This window comes from Monodon monoceros, unplaced genomic scaffold, assembly GCF_005190385.1.
Source record: "Monodon monoceros isolate NGI ecotype Baffin Bay Population unplaced genomic scaffold, NGI_Narwhal_1 Super_Scaffold_12, whole genome shotgun sequence".
Taxonomy (NCBI): Eukaryota; Metazoa; Chordata; class Mammalia; order Artiodactyla; family Monodontidae; genus Monodon; species Monodon monoceros.
This window is the reverse complement of record NW_021703768.1, coordinates 167,156,990-167,176,667: the sequence shown is the minus strand read 5'-3', so window position 1 is coordinate 167,176,667 and position 19,678 is coordinate 167,156,990. Positions and strand designations below refer to the sequence as shown.

The following is a 19,678-nucleotide window of genomic DNA, read 5'->3' as shown; positions in this document are numbered from 1 at the left end:
AAGACACTGGCTGGGCCACCCCCTAGGAGCTGCCAAACCCAAGTCCACTGGAGAAGCTGGAGCCCAGTATGGTGCCTCTCTGGTCCCAGGAAAGGACCAGGAGCAATGAGAATGTCACAGGGGTTAAAAATGGAGCAGTGCCCCAGGCAGGCCTAAGTCAGAACCACCAGACCCCTCTCTCTCCAGAGAACTGAGCCCGGCATCCCTGCCGCGTCTGAGGGCTGCTCAGTGGGTAAATCTCAGGTGTAGTCAAGTGCTCGGTCAGCTGAGGGTCACATTCTGCATTGTGCTTTTTATTCTGGGCACAAACAGGACAAGATTAGAGAGCGGGAGCAAGGGCATTTCTAAGAACGCTATACCAGGGGCTGAGGGCCTGGCTGGATGGCAATGCAAGCTACGGGCACAGCCAGGGGTGGGCGTGGCTGCCGCACTTGTCTCCAGTCTTGGCTCATGTCTGATGCCTCTGTCCAGCTCCCTTCAGCCCTGCTGCAGTCACCCCGTGCTGCAGGAGGCAGCTCTGGGTGGCCCCCAGCCCAGGGAAAGGGCCTCCCACATACTTCCCCCAATTTCCCAGGGGCAAGGCCGGCACGCGACTTTCCAAGGAAACGAGCGCCCTGGGAATGTTGTTCCTGGTTCTAGAGCTTTCTGGGTGCTTTGGCAAGCCCCTTTGCCAAAGAAAACTTCTGGGCTCCAGAGCCATGCATCTATCTTCTAATAGGCCCCGAGCCAACTCCTAAGCTTGCAGGGAGAAACAGTGCTGCTCAGTTCTTGCCAGCATGACCTCCACGTGGGGGACAGCGGCTCAGGAGGCCAAATCCGCACAAAGGCACCCAGTGAGTGGACATGGGCGCTCCTGACAGTAACGTGAGTCTCTGGTGAGCACCTCAGCCCTCAGGACACAAGAGGATTCTCCTCGGGTGAAGGATGGGGGAGGCACCCTTCACCTGCTCGCTCTGTGGATGGGGCCCAGCCCCTGCCCAGACCTGCATCTGCGCCTCGGAATGCAAGGGAATGTCACAGAGGCCTCTCTTCCCTCTTCACCCGTTCCCTTTGCCCTGAACTCTCGGGGGGTAATGGGTAACACAGGGACCCCAGCCAGAGCACGGGGGGATGAGAGCCATGCCGACATCCTCCCAACAAACGTGCTGTGTGGTCACAGCAGCCTTGGACTGCACTGGGGATGGGGAAGAGAAGTGCCCAGAGGCCTGCTGAAGAACTCGGTAAATCTGAAACTCATCCTCAGACATAGCTACTGATGGTCACGGCGTGTACTTTCTGCTATAGGAGGCACCATCCAAGTGCCCAGAGTATCTGAGGCAGGGCCATGCCTCCTCCTCAGGATGCTGGCGTGACTGCTGCTGGCTGTGCCATCCTCACAGCGCTCTGAGGTGGCCCATCCCCACTTCATGGCAAAGTGGTATCCACATGGCCCAGCTGATGTGGTGAAGCCGGAGTGAGCCACTCACCTTCTCAGGGGTCCTCAAGTTGCCTCCTCTAGGGTAGGGCCTCAGGAAGGTGCTGGGGCCACCGCCCTTGCTCCAAAGCCCCGGTTGCTTAACAGCAGGCTCCACCTGCTGCCACCACGTTCCTGCCCGCTTAGCTCTTGACCCCAAGAGGGGTGCTGTGGTCATGCCCCAGCCGCAGATGGAAGCCTGAGGGCCCAGACATGAAGCCGCTTGCCTGGAGCCACAACTGATGAGCAACAAGGAGGCCCTTGCTGTCTGACTGTGAAGCCCGAGCTCTTGCTAACTCATGCTTGCGGGTTCCTCAGACTTCGTTCAATTCTAAAAACCTTGTGCGACTGAAGTCTTGGATCCCCTGTGCTACGCGCACTGCCTGTGTGTCCGCAGCTGGTAAGGAGGAGGGCCCTGGACAGTGAGTGCCACATGCGCAGCCCAGGCCAGCCCAGGGCAAGCACGCACCTGCTGGAGGAGGCCGTCCAGTGCGTCCTTGTCCGCCTGGGCCAGGCCGTCCTTCTGCAGCCTCAGCAGCAGCTCGGCCTTCCGGTAGGGCCTCAGCGCCAGGAGGTGCAGCACCCGATCACGGAAGGGCCTCTGAGACACCCCGCTGCCCCCGCTAACGCTGCCAGCGCTGGTCTTCTTGATGGCGCTTGCCAGGTTGATGGGGGTCGCCCGCTTCCGGGAGGGCACAGCATCCACTGCCCCCGGGGCCGGTTTCCGAAACTGAACCTTTTTGCCTGCAATAAGAGCCAGGCATCAGGGACTGGAAGGGGTGAGGGAGTGGCCACCGTGTCCCACTGCCTGGGGCCGACGCCAAGTTCCTGAGCGAGCTCGTGGACACCCGTGGATGGCCGATGGCCGACAGCCCCAAGCTCTCACTAAGCCCAAGAGGAAGGCACTTCAAGCCTCGTCCAGCCCCACCTGCTCAGTGGGGCCCTTGGGCGGCCGAGACTGCCACCTGCTGACCACAAACAGCTCAGTGGGCACTTGCAGGGCCACACAGTCTCAGAAGCAGGAGCTACAGGAAAGAGAAGCCGGCTTAGAGCCTTAACTGACTTCATCATGGGCAGCCTACATCCTGGGGACCCAAAACACCTGACCCATATGGGGAGAGGGGGCTGATGTTAACAAGGGAGTCCCATAACTGCCAGAGGCAGGCACCCAGAGACTGAACTCCACAGCACTATGCTGGTCCCACAGGATCCGTCATTCTTTTTTATGAAAAAGAAGAAGGAAAATAAAGGCGTCAGGGCCACTTGGGCAGCTGCTCTAGAGACCCCAGGGTGTGAGCAGCTCCCCAGCTGTGGCCCTGGCAAGTGCTCCTTGGGCAGACCTGGCTGTGCTTGGAGGCCCGGGGGCAGCAGGCCGATCCCCCACCCTCTTGCTGCAAACAGAGACGTAGAAGGGGATCCTCCACGGAGCCTCCAGCACTGCTCTCGAGGGAGGGTGCTTCCACTCCTAAGTCATTAACTCCACCTTGGACGGCGCTCCCGCCACTGCAGGAACGAGGACTGCTGAGCAAAGTCAGCGCACATCTTGAATTCTTGGGCCAGAAACCTCTCCACGACGACTTCCTTTTGCATGTATCCCTCAAATCTGATTTGTCAAATGAACACAGGGAAGAAGTGCTTTTAGAATCCTCAGGGCCAGACTTCGTCCCCAGAGGACCCATCTGACGGGCCGACATGGGGTGGGGGGAGAGGCCTGACACACCCAGGACGTGCACGTCGGTGGCTTAAGAGGCCAGGACACGAGCGTTTCCACCAGAACGTAAACTACTGCAAAAACCTTCATTGTACCCGAAATGGCACCGTAACATGAATTTTGGACCAAGTTTTTGGCTGAAAGACCCACCCAAAATTTATTCAAACGTGTACAAATGTCCACATTTGCATCTTGAAGCAAAAGCAGGCTCTGAAGCTCTTTTAGATTCTGGCTGGCACCTCTTGGGCAGCTTACAGCCCAGGGCCCAGGCTCCCTGGTCACTTACAGCCACATCCACTGGGGCCCAGCGCTGACAGGCAGGACAGATTCCTGCACCGTCTGGGGTTTCATTCAGAGCCAACCCCACTGCCAAGCAAGGAAAGTCGCATGCTCTTTGGAGCAATGTGAAACGCTCTTGCTTTTCCTTAAAGAAGAAAAAAAACCCCAAAGCCATCAAGTTCTCCCTTGCTGTAAGCCGTTTCACACCTCTCTCAGGGCTTTCTTGCCTGGCAACGCATTCCAATGACTCCTTAGCTCCATCTGCATCCAGGAGGCGGGAAGACTACAGCAAGATGACGGGGCTTTCTAAATGGATAAATAGATAGTACTCCTCTCCCTGTACTTTTAATGTTGTCAGTGTCTCGACTTCACCGAAATTGTTTCCAAGCAGATGCTAAGGGGCCAGAGCCTTCCCAGTGAACAGGGATCAGTGTGTTTCCTTCCTGGTCTCCACCCTACGGCCCCTCGCTGGCCCCAACACGGCAGCAGGCCGCCCGCCACAGGGTGCATCTCGTCATCTGCACCTTGCCCCGGCCACGTCGGTCTTGGGAAGGAGACACCTGGGCAGGTGAGGGCAGGGGTGGCAGCTGGAGGACAGACCGAAGCTCTGGCTTCATGTAGGGTGAGTCTCCATGATGGGTAGAGGTCCCTGAGGCTACAGCCTGGGAGAGGAGCCCTGAGATTCAGAATGCCTGGAATTCTCGGGTCCCTTAGTCCATCTTGGGTTCAGAAGGCAGCAGATGCCACCCAGGAAGGACCTTCCATCCTGACCCAACACTGACCCAGCTCATCCTACCTCTGTCAACCCGTCACTCCCGCTCCTGGTCTGGATGGGCCCTGAGTCTCTCCTGCTCCCCCGACAGCTGCCCAGCAGGTGCAAGGCCCCCACAGGTGGAGCCCCAGGCCCTGATCCTCACCCAGGTAACGGCCTCCGGGCTTGATGACGATGGCGCCTCGACTCCGCGTCTCCTCCTCAGCCTGTGCCAGGCTCTGCCGCGCTTTCTGGTAGGAGTCGTCGGTGGCACACACCGTGATTTTGTCCTGGATGCTGCCCAGGCAGTCCAGGTGGACATCCCCATGGCTGCAAGACAAGGGGCCAGAAGCCGGGATGAGCACCTGGGATGACCAGGAGAGATGGTCACCACCCCCATGTCCAAGAAATGGGGCTTGGTGCTGACTTGGGCAACAGGGTTTCTTCAAGGCACATCTTGACCCGAAAGAAACAAGGGAACCCAGGTCCCTGGGCCACAGGTGGCACGCCAGCACCTAGACCTGTGCCCTGGACACACTGTAAGGAGCCAGGGTAGCTCACTTGAGAAGGGGAAGAAGGGGCGCTGGGGCTGGAGGTGGTGGGTAAACATCTGTACAGCAGGCTGCGGCAGGGGACGCCACAGTGGAAGTCGGGGGAGGCGGGTCTGCCCACTGGGAGACCTGAGGCAGCCTGGGCAAGGCTCACCTGGAGACGTACTGCTGGATGCAGTCAAAGCTGCCCTGGGGGCTGTCACGGCCGATGTTGGAGAGGTAGAAGGAGAACGTCCGCGGCTCCGTGGGGCAGTCAGGCTGGGGGATGGAGATGTGCTGCGTGGAGAGGGGGGGACATCACCGGTAGGTCCACAGCACAGAGGGGACCACAGGATGGGCCAGCACAGGACCCAGGCCCATCCCTGAAGCATGCCCCTTACAGTGGGAATGTGCAACCACATTCCTTTGAAACGCACCTTTGTTTTCCCGACAGTGACAGGACCAGCGTGTCACCACGGACAGGCTGCTGGTGGGTCCTGGGTTCTCACGCAGTGGCAGGGGGGTGGGGTCCTGTGTCTGGTTTCTAAGCAGCAATGGCAACTCAGTCTGAGGAGCACAGAGCACTCAGCACACAACCAGAGGCAGGGAACCCACCCCAAGCTGGGCCATGACTCAGTTTCCCCACCAAACAGGGCTGATCTGGTTCAGGACAACCGTAAAGATGAGATGAGACAAGATGGGTGGGCGTCAGCAGCGGGCAGGGCATGCTGAGAGGACGAGATGTCCTGACCCGCACTCCTACTTAGCAACGCCCTCTCCACCTCCTCCAGGCCAAACACTGACTCCACCTGGGTGTCTGTGAATAAGGCAGGCACGGGCCCCGAGGGGCTCACAGAGGGGCAGCACTTGCCCCCAATCAACCATGACAGGGGATGCATGTGCCATGGTTTATGTAACCCCAACTTCAGAGAGCACCACTGTAGCCTAGCGAGGCAAAGCCACAGCCGCCAGAAAGAACAGACAGACGGCCTGCCTGAAAGACAGACAGACAGCACTAGTCCTGGCCGAAGTGCAGGGCTCAGCGTAGGCAGGACATCCAGAGGCCACTTTATTCCAGGCCGACCCTCTGGCCCCATGCCCACACGGGGTGAAGGCCAGCAGCTGCTGAAAAACACAGACAGGAAAACCTGACATTCCGGCTGCCAGCCCCTGTGCAGGCAGTGGAAGGGCCTCCAGAACCCGTCACCAGAGGTGACCAGCCTTAAAGTAATCCCTGGGCTTGAGCACAGGAGCCCATCACAGCTAGGCAGACACACAAGGTGGGGTCACAGGTGGTCAGCAAGAAGGGGCAGCAGGCCTCGTTCCTGGGCCGTCGCACCAGCCCAGCAGGCCAGGGCGAGCGCGTCTCCTCTTTGGTTGTGTGAGGACGCTAACGCGCCTCACCAGCACTGGACAGAATGCGGCTCAGGGCTGAATCCCCCTGCCCTGTGCCCAGCCGTCACGTGTGACTGCAGGCAGCTCAGCCTGTCTGAGCCTCGTCCGTGAGAGCGAGGACACGGCAGCTTGGGCCACAGGGAGGGATGCGGCTCCCCTGCCCCAGCCCTCAGGGTGGTGTGTAGACCCATGAGGGAAGCTGGAAGGTCACACAACCCAGGGCTGGCTCAAAATGCTGCAGGACCCCCTCAATGCACAGCCAGTCCCTGCTCCAAACAGAGGCCCCCGCCGTGCACACTGAGAGCCAAGGCGTCACAGAGTGGCTCCCAGGCACAGCCGCTCAGGGCAGGAAGAGCCTGGCCTGGGGGAGAGGGACAGTCCGCACCAGCCGTCCAAGGACTGCAAATGACCTTGGGCCAATGATCATCCCTGTCCCCCACGTCCCCGCCAGGATGAATGCTGCCCAGGAGAAAGGCTGCCCCGTTGGCCCAGCTCCACCCGGCCACCCAGCTGGGGTCTGTCCAGCACTCCCTCCTGGCCCTCCAGCATGATCCTGTCAATGCAGTTCGGGGGCAAGGCCCCCCCCAGGACACACACCCAGCGGCAGGTGAGGCCAAAGTCCATGGAGGAGACCAGCAGGGTGGCAATGCCAGGTCGGCCCTGGCCAGCCACGCAGGCCCTAATCTCAACACAGACACCTGTTTCTTTATGAGGGTCAAAAAGAGATGGAGCAGCTCACACTCAGCATCTAAAAAATTCAAACCCAGACTGCCTGCTATCACTCACCTCGGGCAGGAAAACACACATGTATACACACACACACACACACACACGCTCCAGTGCGTGTGCAGCATCTCGTCCAGCACTAGTAGCCACCCTGTGTTGTCTGCTCGTCCCTTTGCAGATGTGACTTTTGTTCTCCACTATAGAAGTAACTGAAAACCCAGCACTCAGATGCTTCTGAGGGTCACTGTGGGAGATGCACCCGCAGCCAGGTACACACTGATGCAGTCGCCCAGAATGCGGCAGGAAGACTGTGCACCACAAAGTCAGAAAAATCAAAAGGCACTTCCGATGGAGCCTGAACCCCAACACGGGTGGCTCTTCCTCCATCCTGACCTTGATCCTCTCCCCTCGCCACATCCCGGCTCTGGCAGAGACCAGGCCTCCCCAGGTGGCATTTTTCCATCTCAGTCTGCTCAAAGGGCAGTGGCTGCCATGGCTGCCACAGTCCCCATCAGGCTATCGCCCCTACGAGGAAAGGAGAGGGTACGCACAGCACGAGTCCTGATGCAACCGTGCTTCTCTCTGGGCAGGGGTGTGGTGGAACCTTCAATGTGATCCTTTTACCCTGTGAGAACCTTTTCCACATGGGTATGTATGGCCACTTCCAAAATCCTGGAGGCGGGGGCACAGCACAGAGCCCAGAGGAGGGTCTGTGCTGCTACTGGGGCTGCAGGACGGTGGGAAGGGGAGCTTGCTTGGAGCCTGGCACTGGAGGCTCTTGAAGCCCCAGGCCCTTCCCAGCTCTGTGGCACCACCCCCTATGGAATCCTCTGGTTAACAGGCTGTTTTGCTGCTGGTTAACGATGCTGGTTAATGGCTACCAGTCGCTGGAAACCAGCAGGGAAACCAGCCAGCTGGGCACGAATGGCTCAGGAATGCGCGGCTTTCTCTGTGACAGCGGAGAGCTCGACACATTTTCTGAAACTTGGGCCCCGCTTAGCAGTACGTGTGCCTTCTGGACCAGGTCTCAGCTGCCACGTGGCCCTCAGCTGGCCCGAGCATGGCAGGTTTGGGTGCATCTGATGTTAGCCCCAACTCCTGGTTATGGGGAGGCAGAGGGAGTTGCCATGTGTCTGTGTGCACAGACGAACAGATGGACCTGGAGCAACAAACAGCCTTGTCCCATCCCAAATGGTCCTGGGCACCTGAGGGACTGACATCCGCCTCTGAGGCCTAAGGCCCAAGAGGGGGTGTTGGTTCCGCTGCGAGTAGGTCGAGTCCCTGCCAGAGCCCTTAAATCAACCCCCTTTGAAATCTGTCCCAAGTCAGGCCGGCAGCCCTCCCCCAGACCTGCGGGGCCTGGCCTGTCTGCGGTGCAGGTGGGAACTTCGACGAGACAAATCAAGTCCCGAGCTGGGTGGGGGATAAATGGTGGGGAGCACTTGGTATTCCAGTCAGGTAAGAACAAGACAAAACAGGCACACACAGGAACCAAACTGACGAGCCAGGCTCTCTCCAGCCAGAGGGGTTTTCAGAGAACGTTTGTTTTCATTATCTTTCTTTTCCAGGGAACCCTCAGAATAAAATATATTTTGGGTAAAGAGTTACTACTGCGCAGCTAAATACAACTCCTAAGAGTTGTAGTGGCCTCTTCCGCCCACTGGGAGGCTAGCTTCCTCAACCCCAGACCCAGGGCGCTTTCCAAGCACCTATTCCCTTCTCGAGAGCCACTCCCCGCACACTGTGGGCCCTGGGAAGCGGGAGTGCACAACGCCCGCCCACCTGCCCGCCCCTTCCCGGGCTTTCCATCCCCGTGACACAGCAACAAGCACCCCTGTGGCTCAACCTTGCACACATCCCTAATGATTCCCGCAGAGTTGGCTCCTAGATCACAGAGACACCAGTCAAGGGCCCTTGACAAGTGCCACCAAACCTCATTCTGTAAACTGCCGTTTGGGTTCCTGCTGCAGCACATGCAAATGCCTTCAACAGCCCTGGATGCCAACCCTACTTCCCTTTCTTTCTTTTTTCATCAACTGAAGAGTGCGGGGCTGCAGCCGGCCAAGTGGGGTTTTCTTTTCCCCTCTGCCGCCTGACGCTTCACCAGCTGTCAGGGGCTGACAACTTAGAAGTGACCCCTGATGGCAGAGGGGCCCAGGTCAGCCAGCTCAGTGTCTGTGAGAGGGCAGAGAACACACATGTACACGGCAAATGAAACAAAGGTGAGCATTTTGCTCTGAAGACGATGCCCTAGATGCCCTAGATCATGGACGTGCTACAGGTGGGGCCAGGCTCTCCGGGGAACCTGGCAATGCCATACAGTCGCCCCAAGGAACCAGCCAACACCGGGGCCCAGCCGCACAGCACCCAGCCCTTGTGGCGCTCACAGCACAGGCGGGGAGGTGGCTGGACTGGATGTGACTCCCAACCCAGGAGTTGAGTGACACCGAGACCCTACGCCAGCTGTACTGCATTCACATCAGGTGGGGATTAGCACCAGGAACTGAGTGAGCGGGTTCTGGACTGCAGGGAGGACTCTGGTTCTCCTAAGGCCATGTTAACCTGCATACAACCCTTGAGGTGGGTGGCCCATCTCCTGGGCAGGGAGGCCAAGGGACAGAGGGAGAAGATCTGGCCAAGGTCCCTGAGCTAAGGAGCAAATAGGGTCTCAATCTTCAGTCTGCCAGCTTCATGGGCCTCTGGGAAGTGGGCCCCGTCGGCCTACACGGGGTCCGGAACATCGAGTCAGCCCAAGCATCAGGAACGTTGAATGAGCCTGCCCAACTCCACCTGCCAGCCTCCTACTCTATTTCTAACCTCATAGGTGGAGTGTACGGAGCGACCGGGAGAAGTGGGAGCGGAGAGCGAGGCACCCTGCCTCCTCCCCTCCTCCGCTCTGGGTGACCATGCAGGTATGGCCTGGTCAGGACAGAGTCCGCCGTGTGCCTGGCACCAGGCCAGGCCTCTCACACCTGGCAGGGAGGAATGGTCACATTCCATCAATGCCCAGGAGGAGAAGGACAAGGTCCAGAGGTCATAAGGGGCAGACTTAGCACCTGATCCTTCACAGCAAGCTGGGAAAGCACCCCCCTCGTCACACAGCCCCCTCCAGCCCTCACATGGTCTCAGACAGGGAATAGCCTCTTAGTGGAGACTCATGGCCTGGCTTGCCCCGAGCTGCAGCGCAGGGCCTCCACACCCTCAGAACCTTCTAGGAACTCCATTACACATGAGAATGCCCAGAAGGAAGGAAATGTGGGCAAAGCGTAAGTCTAAAACTAAGATGTTGGGACCCCTAACTTGAATGGATGTGGCTCTTAGGTTTTGCACAGGAATTTGGGCGACACGGGGTACAACCCAGGAGAACCTCACAGCGCTTCTATGAGCAGCCACGTGGTGCCTTGCTGACTAGAAAGCATCTCTCACTGGATAAATGAACACCAATCCGTGCACTGGCTTCCTCATCTTCCCACGGCTGCTGGGGGAAGGAGTGACCATGGGCCACAAGAGGGCGCCACTGGGCCAGTCTGGCAGCAAGCCCAGCATTGACCTCCAACCCCTGGGGAAATGTCTCAGGGAAGATAAAGTGGAGGCTGCAAAAGGGTGACTGGCAGAAGACTGATGGGGCCAATGAAGGTGTGGAGGAAGCCCCAGAGGAGGCACGGGGAGGCGGGGGTGGGGGGTGGGGGGGTGGTGGTGGTGGTGTTGGGAGGAGGGCCCTGGGGCCTTTAAGGGCCTCACCGACCTTGACTGGTCTTGGGGTGATGGTCAGTTCGTGTGTCCCCCTGGCCAGGCCACAGCCCCCAAAGACTCTATGAATGGTAATCTGGGTGTGCCGTGGAGGTACTCCGTAGATGCAGTGACACCCACGACCAACGGACTTTAAGGAGATGACCCTCCATGCTCTGGGTGGGACTCATCCAATCAGCTGAAGGCCTTAAGAAGGAAACTAAGGCCTCCCTGAGGAGGAAGAAGCTCACCTATGAACCCCAGTGCCAGCTCCTACCTGCCCCATGGAATTCAGACTCATCAGCCCCACTACCACATGAGTCAATGTCTTGCAGTAAATCTCTTGGTATCAATGTATCTGCACATGCAAACACATATCTCCTCAAGGCTCCATCTCTCTGGAGCATGCCGGCTGGGGCAAAACCCACAGAACCCCTGGTTCTGTAAGAAGCCAGCAGGCTGTCAGGTGGAAACTGACTTAGACACATATGGCAACTCTTCAGATTTAAAAAAAAAAAAAAAAAGACTTGCAATGAAGACTAGAAGAAAAACTAAAGTGTTCTAAAGCACCTTTGGTAGGTGGATGATATGGGGGTCCTAAGACCTGGGGGGGTAAGGATTATAGACAACCCACCCTTTCTTCCATTCCCCAATTTTTCTGTAAGATGGTTATTTAGAATCAAATACCTTTAAGCCAGACAAACACCCATGGTCCCAGGTCCACCAACAGAGACAAGCGTCCCACCCTGGGGGGGGCACAGTTCCAGGCTTGCTTGGGCTCTGGGGCCATAGTTTTGAATCAGCACAGAGATCAAGTCAGAACAGGGGTTTGGCGGCTACAGGAAGGAAGTGGGAGAGACTGAAGAGCCACTGGACAGGAGAGCTGCCTTCAGGCCACAGATGGCCTGTTGGTGTGGCCCCAGCCACAGGACTAGCCTGGAGGCAACCAGAGGCAGACCTTGACTCAGCATAGGGCCCAGCCTGGCACAAAGGTGGATGGGGCCAAAACACCTCTCCCAGCCGGCTGCTGTGCCCAGCAAGCCCTAACAGGGCAGGGAGCACACCAGTTCCACAATTCTAAATATGATTAAGACCAAAAAAAGACTCACCCCCTGACTTCCTTGAAATCGGATCGAAGGTCTCAGTGAAACAGAGTCCTGCAAAAAAGCAAGATGGAAAAATGTCAATAAAGATATCTGGAAATCCAAAGACTCACTTCCCAGTCATACAAGGAGCCAGATAAGGACAGTGTTTTCAGGAGGGGGTGAAATAAAACCCACACATGTTGAAAATTACAGGAAAGGTTACTGGAGCAGGGTTTTGAAGGATCAATAGGAGTTCCTCAGATGGCACAGGGGCCAGGGCTGAAGGTACACATGAGAGGCAAGAGTGAAGATACAGGCAATGGGCAGCCCCCTTTCACCATTCTCCCAAAACCAACAACAGCCCAGGTCATCCTGCCTCAGAAACACCCCACTGGAAAGGAATCGGGGTGGGTGAGCACCACCAGCCAGGAGGCAGGCTGATGAGGTGACGCCCTGCCCCCCAACACCCTGGCAGGACAGAGCCCAACGCCTGCCCAGCTCCCACGTCACAGCTTCAGAGCAGCTTGTCACTGCACTTGGAGTGGCGGAATTTCCAAATGTCACAAGAAAAAATACACCAAAAAACTCAAAATAATTTAAGCTTTAGCTATTCAGAGATCAGCCTTCTGGTGGAATTTTAGAAAGAACACGGATCCAGATGGAGGGTCGCACCTCTTTTTCTCATCTATCTTGGGGCTCTCAGCACCCACCTTCTATGTAGCAGACATCACCCGACAGGGTGGTGCTGGTTTGTCACCACAACCCCTTCCCTCTACCCCCAAACCCACAGGGCCCAAATTGGCCTCTGTGCCCACTGTCCTCCCCAGTTCCTCCACAGGGTGCCAAAGTCTTGGGCTCTCCCACCTCCATCAGAGCCCACCTCTCAGGTCTCCACCCTAGCGCCCCCTAGAGGGAGGGGAGGCTCTCCCACCTGGGCCCCCCCACGTCTCTCTCAGAGCATCTGGAGTGGCTACCTGTCTGCTCCCCACCCAGAATGTCAGGCCCACCGCAAGCCCTAGGTGGGTAGAGGAGCTACATACATGTGGGGAGAACCAACCAATGGGCAGACTGGCATCTTGGTGCCCGTGACCCCGTCACCAACTGGGCCAAGGGCTGTAGGCATGTGAGGGAGACAGGGCTCAGCCAGCTTGGACCCTGTGGGCCACACACTCACCCCACTTTGCTTACCAGGAGCCTCCCCTTTTGCCAAGGATCTCCAAGGACTCCGCCATTTGGAGCAGACCTGAGAGGTCACACGGAGCTCCAGCACTTACCTCCATGGGATCTGACCCCCCAGAAACCAACCCACACTTCTAAAGCACAACACTCCTCACCGCCAGGATATGTAATATATATATAATATGGGAGGTCCCATATTATATATATGTAATATATATATAATATGGGAGGTCCCATATTATATATAATATGGGAGGTCCTCCAGCCCCTTGTGCTGCTCCAGCCCCTGCAGGCACAAGGGCCACCGTGCTGCTGAGACAGGGGCCAGGCTCCCTTCAAAGCAGGCTCAGGACCAGATGACCCGTCCCGCAAACCACAACCAGACCACCGCCTGGGCCGCTGTTCAGAGTACTAGAGGAGCAGCACCGGTGGGGGCCCCCGCCTAGCTGGGCCCCTGCAGATGCAACATTTAAGTGGCCTCTGCTTGGAAATGGGTTAAAGACAGAGATCAAAAAGAAGACCTGGGCTTCCCTGGTGGCGCAGTGGTTGAGAGTCCGCCTGCCGATGCAGGGGACACGCGTTTGAGCCCCGGTCCGGGAGGATCCCACATGCCGTGGAGCGGCTGGGCCCGTGAGCCATGGCCGCTGAGCCTGCGTGTCCGGAGCCTGTGCTCCACAATGGGAGAGGCCGCAGCAGTGAGAAGCCAGCGTGCCGCAAAAAAAAAAAAAAAAAAGACCTGCAGGTGGCCAATAAGCACGGCAGAAGCCCTTACTCATCAGTGAGGAAGAGACGGCGCAGGCACCTACTGGGCTAGCTAAAAGAAAAAAGACAACACCCCAGAACCCTCGTCCCTTACTGGTGGGAACATACAAGGTGCTGTAGAAAAGTCTGGCAGTTTCTTAAAAGGCTAAACACAGAGTTACCACATGACCCAGCAATTCCATTCCTAGGGATATACCCAAGAGAAATGAAAATATATGTCTGCACAAAAAACATACATAAATGTACATAGCAGAATTACTCTTACTAGTCAAAAAATAGCCAACAACCCAAATGTCCATCAGTTGGTGGACAGAGAAACAACAGAATACTACCCAGAAGTAAAAAGAAACGAACTCCTGATGGACACAACGTGGACAAACCTCAAAGCCACCAGCTAAGTGAGAGGAGCCCAACATATGACACCACACGATGGATGATTCCATCTATATAAAGTTCCAGAAAAGGCAAAACTAAAGATCAGTGAGTGCCTGGAAGTGGGGAGTGGCTGCAGAAGGGCTGGAGGGAACTTCCTGGGTAGAACATTAACACTCACTGACTATACACCTAAAATGGGGAAGTTCTATGGGTTACAAATGATGCCTCCATAATGCTGTGACCTGCCCTAGGGCATACAGAGGGTCTTTCTCTGAAGACTCATGTGGGCTTTGAGGAACACCACCTGAACATGGGGAGAGACTCCCGTCTGTTAACCATTTTCAGTGCAAGAGTGATATAAAGTGGGTGGAAGGGAAACAGCAGAACACACAAGAACACAGCAAAGACAGCGTCAAGGTAAAGCCACCCTGTCGGTCGTTATTACGGAGCTCTCTACTGACATCACCTGATCATGAAAGCTAGGAAGTCAGGGTGTTCTTGACCAGGGAACAGCAAGTGCAAAGCCCGGAGCAGAGACGTGGGACACCATGGTAGTAAAGAGCATGCAGGACTTGGTTCTCATGCCCCCAGGTCTCTCGGTCCAGACCTCTATGCAAGACTCAGCTCGGGGCTAACCATAGCACCATGTGTGTCTGTCATCCACACACAGCAAAGCCTCTGTGTTCCAGGGGCTTGGGGGACAGGGGTCATGACGTCAGCAATGACGCGAGCCCGGATTTAGGTAGCGAAGGAGAGGAACTAAGAAGCGTGCACCTTCCCAGAAGAGACTCCATCAGCGCAGCCCCCCTGGTGCCTGGCTGACTCGATGGTGTGGTGGGCCATCCTCCCCCTGGATCACACGCTCCCTGTGGGCCATGTAGTGAAGCATTTAACTGGCCTAGTTGTCAAGCAAGTTATTTGGGAGATTCCTTTCTCACAAAGTCATTCAGTTCCCAAGGGCACCAAGAATAAGACTTTATACTGTAGAGCAGTTAGCCAAGAGGTCTAAAATCCCAAGCTTCCTCCACTATGCCAGGAGGGCTGGCTTCAAGTGTGTGTCCCCATGCCGCCTGACTTTCATCACAGAACCAGGGTCCGGGCCACATGGGTTCTTGTGGTGTCTCCTCCCTCCAGTAGGAGGATCAGGCCAGGTCCTTCTCATCAACAACAGAGCAATTCACTCATACCACTGTGCGCGCGTGCGTGCATACGCACACGCCTGCGCACACACACATGTAGGTGATGGGCCACCTGTCTATCATTATTAGCAAAAAAGACACCAAGCCAAGACCTGTCTAAATTCCACCAGCCCCTGTGCCAGCAGAGGGGACAAGAGCCCCCATTTGGAAGACTTTGGAACAAAAAGAGGAGTCAATGACACTTGGTCAATGACTGAGGTGTATTCTTTTTTCTTCTTTTCCATTTTTTTGGGTCACGCTCCACGGCTTATGGGGTCTTAGTTCCCTGACCAAAGATGGAACCCGCACCCGCGGCAGTGAAAGCAGAGAGTCCTAATCACTGGACCGCCAGGGACTTCCCCTGAGGTATGTTCGTTTGTTTGTTTTATAAATTTACTTATTTATTTTATTTATTTTTGGCTGCGTTGGATCTTTGTTGCTGTGCGCGGGCTTTCTCTAGTTGCGGCGAGCGGGGGCTACTCTTCGTTGTGGTGCACGGGCTTCTCATTGCAGTGGCTTCTCTTGTTGCAGAGCCTGGGCTCCAGGCGTGCAGGCTTCAGTAGTGTGGCACGTGGGCTCAATAGCTGTAGCTCACGGGCTCTAGAGCGCAGGATCAGTAGTTGTGGCGCACGGGCTTAGTTGCTCCGTGGCTGTTTGTTTACTGACTGACTGACTGGCTGCACCTTGCAGCTTGTGGGATCTTAGTTCCCTGACCAGGGATTGACCCCGGGCCCTCAGCAGTGAAAGCACAGAGTCCAAACCATTGGACCGCCAGGGAAGTCCCTCCCCTGAGGTGTATTCTAATGGCACTCAGCCCATGCTGCCGAACAGCTGGCGACCAAGAGCAGTCAAAAGCACATCTGCTGGCACCAGAGGGCCCACCCTCAGTGATCTGGGTTAATGCAGCTGCCTAAGCTGGCTGTGGCTCTCGCCCATCAGTTTTCCTCTGTCCTGGGGGCAACAGCCTTGATCCTTTCTGCAGACCTTTCCACATGGGGTGCCTGTAGGTAAGCTGCCTGCTCACCACTGTGTCCCCTGCATCCGGTTTCCAGGAGGAAACACAGGCACTGGCCAGGGCACCTCTCCAAGGGCTGCAGGAGTCTCTGATTTTGGAGTGTCCTGCACACTGGCATGTGACCATCCCACCTGTCACAGACTCCCAGCTTGGAGGCCCAATAACATTTTAATGAAGCACAACAAAATTAAAATTTTTACAAGAAGGTTTAAGAAAAGAGAATTTTCTAAAGTGTTCTAAAATGTACTTAAAAACTACTTGTGCGTCTTCAACATCCACCAAAGTGGCCTTTGGCACATACTGTTTTGTTGTGGCGTAGGGGCTACTTGAAATGGAGATCTGTTTTAGATCAAAACAGAAGTTTTCAGGTGCTTACTGTGAAGCAAATACACTTTATTTGAATTACTCAAAGTGCATCCAGCCCTGTCACCTCCAAGAAACTATCGGAAGGAAGCTGGTCACGTGATAAACTCATCGGCTCTCTCCCTTCCTTCTGAGTCAGGTTCAAAGCGGGGCAGGTAGTCTGAGGGTAACCCCAAGTGCCGTGGGCCCCTCTGGAAACCCTGTCATATGGGTCGCTCACAATGACAGAGGTGCCTCCCAGCACCTGGGGCCATGGCCCCACTTCCACCCTCTGCTGTTAAACAAGGCAGGACAGGACCATCTGGGCTAATTCCCGCTCCAACCAGCAAGCTGCAGTGGACGCCAATGGGGACCCTCACTTGGAGGTTGCTGGGTGTCCACTGGGTACGCTCAGGACACAAGCCCCACCCATCAAAGGCCTGTGCCTGACTCCAGTGGGTGGCCACTGGGCTGGTGGGAGGAGGAGTGGCTGTGGTCTACCAGCAGCGCTGCACACTGTGCAGGTCTGATGCTGGCTGCTCCTGAAGGCTCCGGGGAAACCTGGGCAGAGCAGCCTCAAGGCCCCAGGCCGGCAACTTCCAACCTCCTGTAGGCAGGCCACACTGAAAGCCAAAGATCCACGATCCCTGAGGAACAGCCCGCCTGCACTTCCCTTGTCTTAACAGCCTGGTGAAGGCTCGGGACCCAGAGCCATCCTGAGCAGGGGGGGCACCATGGGACCAGGGCACATGGCACCCAGGAACACATCCTGCAGGCCGCAGGCTAAGAGCTGCATTTAGGCTTGTTATTGCTAAACTCCACCACAAACCTCAAGCATCAGAGAGGGTCAAATGACTCGCCCAAACCCACACAGGGCCAGGATCCAACTTCACCTGCCACCTCCACGGTTCTCTGTGCTGGGTGGTACACACATTTGCAGGCTCCTGTTCTCTGAGCCCTTCAGGGACTTGTAGGCTGACCCCAGGAGGACACAGCCACGTCTGCTGCAGTCACCTCCAACCTTCTGTCTGGGGATTTTGGTGATTAGGCCGGTGACTCATGCCCTGCACTCCACTTAGAGGGGGCAGGCCTTTCCACCACTGGAAGGCCATGGTGGGCCACCCAAGCCCAGGAAATATTTACTGGATGGATGGAGGGGTGAATGGACAGATAGCTGTCCCGTTGAATCTTCTCAGTTTCTTCACAAGCAGGCCCCCATGTCAGGGCCAGACAGACCACCTGGGACCAGACAAGCCATCCACTGGTGACAACTAGGGTGCTGGACAAAACACACAACAATGCTTTCAAAGTGAATGCAGGCAGCACTGGCCAGAGATGTGAAAGAAGGGAAACGGCCAAGGGAGCCTCTGGACTGCTCACCTCACTGCCTCCAGGAACCTCTGGACCACGGGCCAGGGAGGCCGAAGGAACTTCATGTGCGGGCAGAGGCCCATGAAGGTAGGGACAGTGCAGAGGGACAGCTCCTGGCACCTGCAGGGGGCCTTGAGCTGCTGCCCAGGAAGGCTTCGGGTCTCTCCCTGGGCTGGGGCTCCAAGCCCAGGAATATGGGCCAGGAGACGCCATAGACAGCCAGCCCAGAGGAGTCCTCACTGCACCGCTCAGCAGTGGAGCTAAACCAGCCCTCATTTAAGGGGTTCTCTTATTCCCCTTACTAAGAAATCTCAAAAACAAGCTTCCCCAAGATCAGCTGATCCACTGCTAACCAAACTGCCTGCCAGCAGCCAGCAGAACTGACACGCTTTAAGACAATAAAATCCAGCAGACAATCCCATGGAATCTACAACACACAGTATCCAAAACCCACAACTCTCCAGACATGTGAAGCTGTAGAAAAATGTGAACCTTAACCCAGGAGAAAAATCAGTCAATGGAAACAGACCCAGAAAGGACAGAGAAGATGGAATTATCAGACAAGGGTTTCACTTTAGAGCAACTATTCTAAATTTAAAATGCTCAAGGGCTTAAAGGGAACCTTGAACTGGTGAGAAGAGGAATATGAAGTACCAGAGGAGAGTCACATGGAACTTCTTGAGCTGAGAAATGCAGTATCTTGATGAAATACTTACTGGGTGGGATTAACGTTAAACACTGTGGAAGAAAAGGTTAGTGAATCTGATGACAAAGTAATGTCAATTTACCCAAAATGAATCACACACAAAAAAATCTACAGGAAAATGAACAAAGCCTTGGGGAGCCCGGCTGCGTGTCTGAAGACTGTGGGAGGTGAGGAAGGCCAGCCCGTGGCCCTAGACGGTGGGAAATCCAGGCGTGGGAAGCATGAGGGGAGGAGTATTACCATGGGCGCCCAAGGCCAGTCTGTGTGAGTAGGAACACGGAAAAGCCGAAGTAGTGCCCGGACATGAGGAAGACGTCCAGATGTCTCACCGCAGCAATGAGCGCCGCGAGGCTGCGTGGGACGTTCTGGAACCTTGCCATGGAGTGCTGCGTAGATGGCGGTGCGGGGCCATGGCCCAGAAACGTATGTTAGGTGAAAACTGTCTTCCCACGCCGCTTGCACACTCCGACAAGAACTCTGTAGATATGCGTGTGTGCATGCATATGGGAAAATAAAAAGATTACTAAAAAAAAAAAAAAAAGCCGTGGTGAACTGTGGGACAGTACTAAGAATTCCATTATACATGTAACTGGAATCCCAAGGGCGTGATATCCAAAGAAATAATGGCCTCAAACCCCCAAATGTGACAAATACTATAAATCCACTGACCTAAGAAGCTCCAGCAGAAAACAAAGAACCACGTGGCAACACACCATAAGCAAACAAGTGCAGCGGGCTGACTGATGCACCACAAACGGAGAAGCGCTCACGAGGCCAAATGTCAGAAACAAGCTCAGAGACCACAGAAGGACATCTTCAAAATACTGAGGACAGAACACTGCCAACCCAGAATTCCATATACAGTGAAAAGAGAAGGTGACATAAAGACTTGTTCAGACAAAGGCTGAGAGTCTGTTTGTAGCAGATCTGCATTACAATTACAAGGAAGGTTCTGGAAGTTCTTTAGGAGGAAGGGAGAGTGACACCAGATGGACATGCACATCTGCGCAGAGGATGAAGACTGTCAGGTTATGGTGAACATTTATGAACATGAAAGACCTTTTTCTCATTATGTTTCTGTAAAAGACAAT

At 55.7% G+C, this 19,678-nt stretch overlaps 1 protein-coding gene across 2 annotated transcripts in view; it reads right to left on the bottom strand.

Moving 5' to 3' along the window:
- The window catches only part of ELL (elongation factor for RNA polymerase II), an 80,703-nt gene that overhangs the window by 16,524 nt on the left and 44,501 nt on the right, over positions 1 to 19,678 (bottom strand). For both annotated transcript variants that reach the window (XM_029215805.1, XM_029215804.1), the window contains exons 2-5: positions 11,684 to 11,731; positions 4,900 to 5,021; positions 4,361 to 4,524; positions 1,923 to 2,197 (exon numbers count right to left, since the gene is read on the bottom strand). In XM_029215805.1, the coding sequence (XP_029071638.1) occupies positions 1,923 to 2,197; positions 4,361 to 4,524; positions 4,900 to 5,021; positions 11,684 to 11,731 (609 nt within the window). The remainder of the gene's footprint in view (positions 1 to 1,922; positions 2,198 to 4,360; positions 4,525 to 4,899; positions 5,022 to 11,683; positions 11,732 to 19,678) is intronic.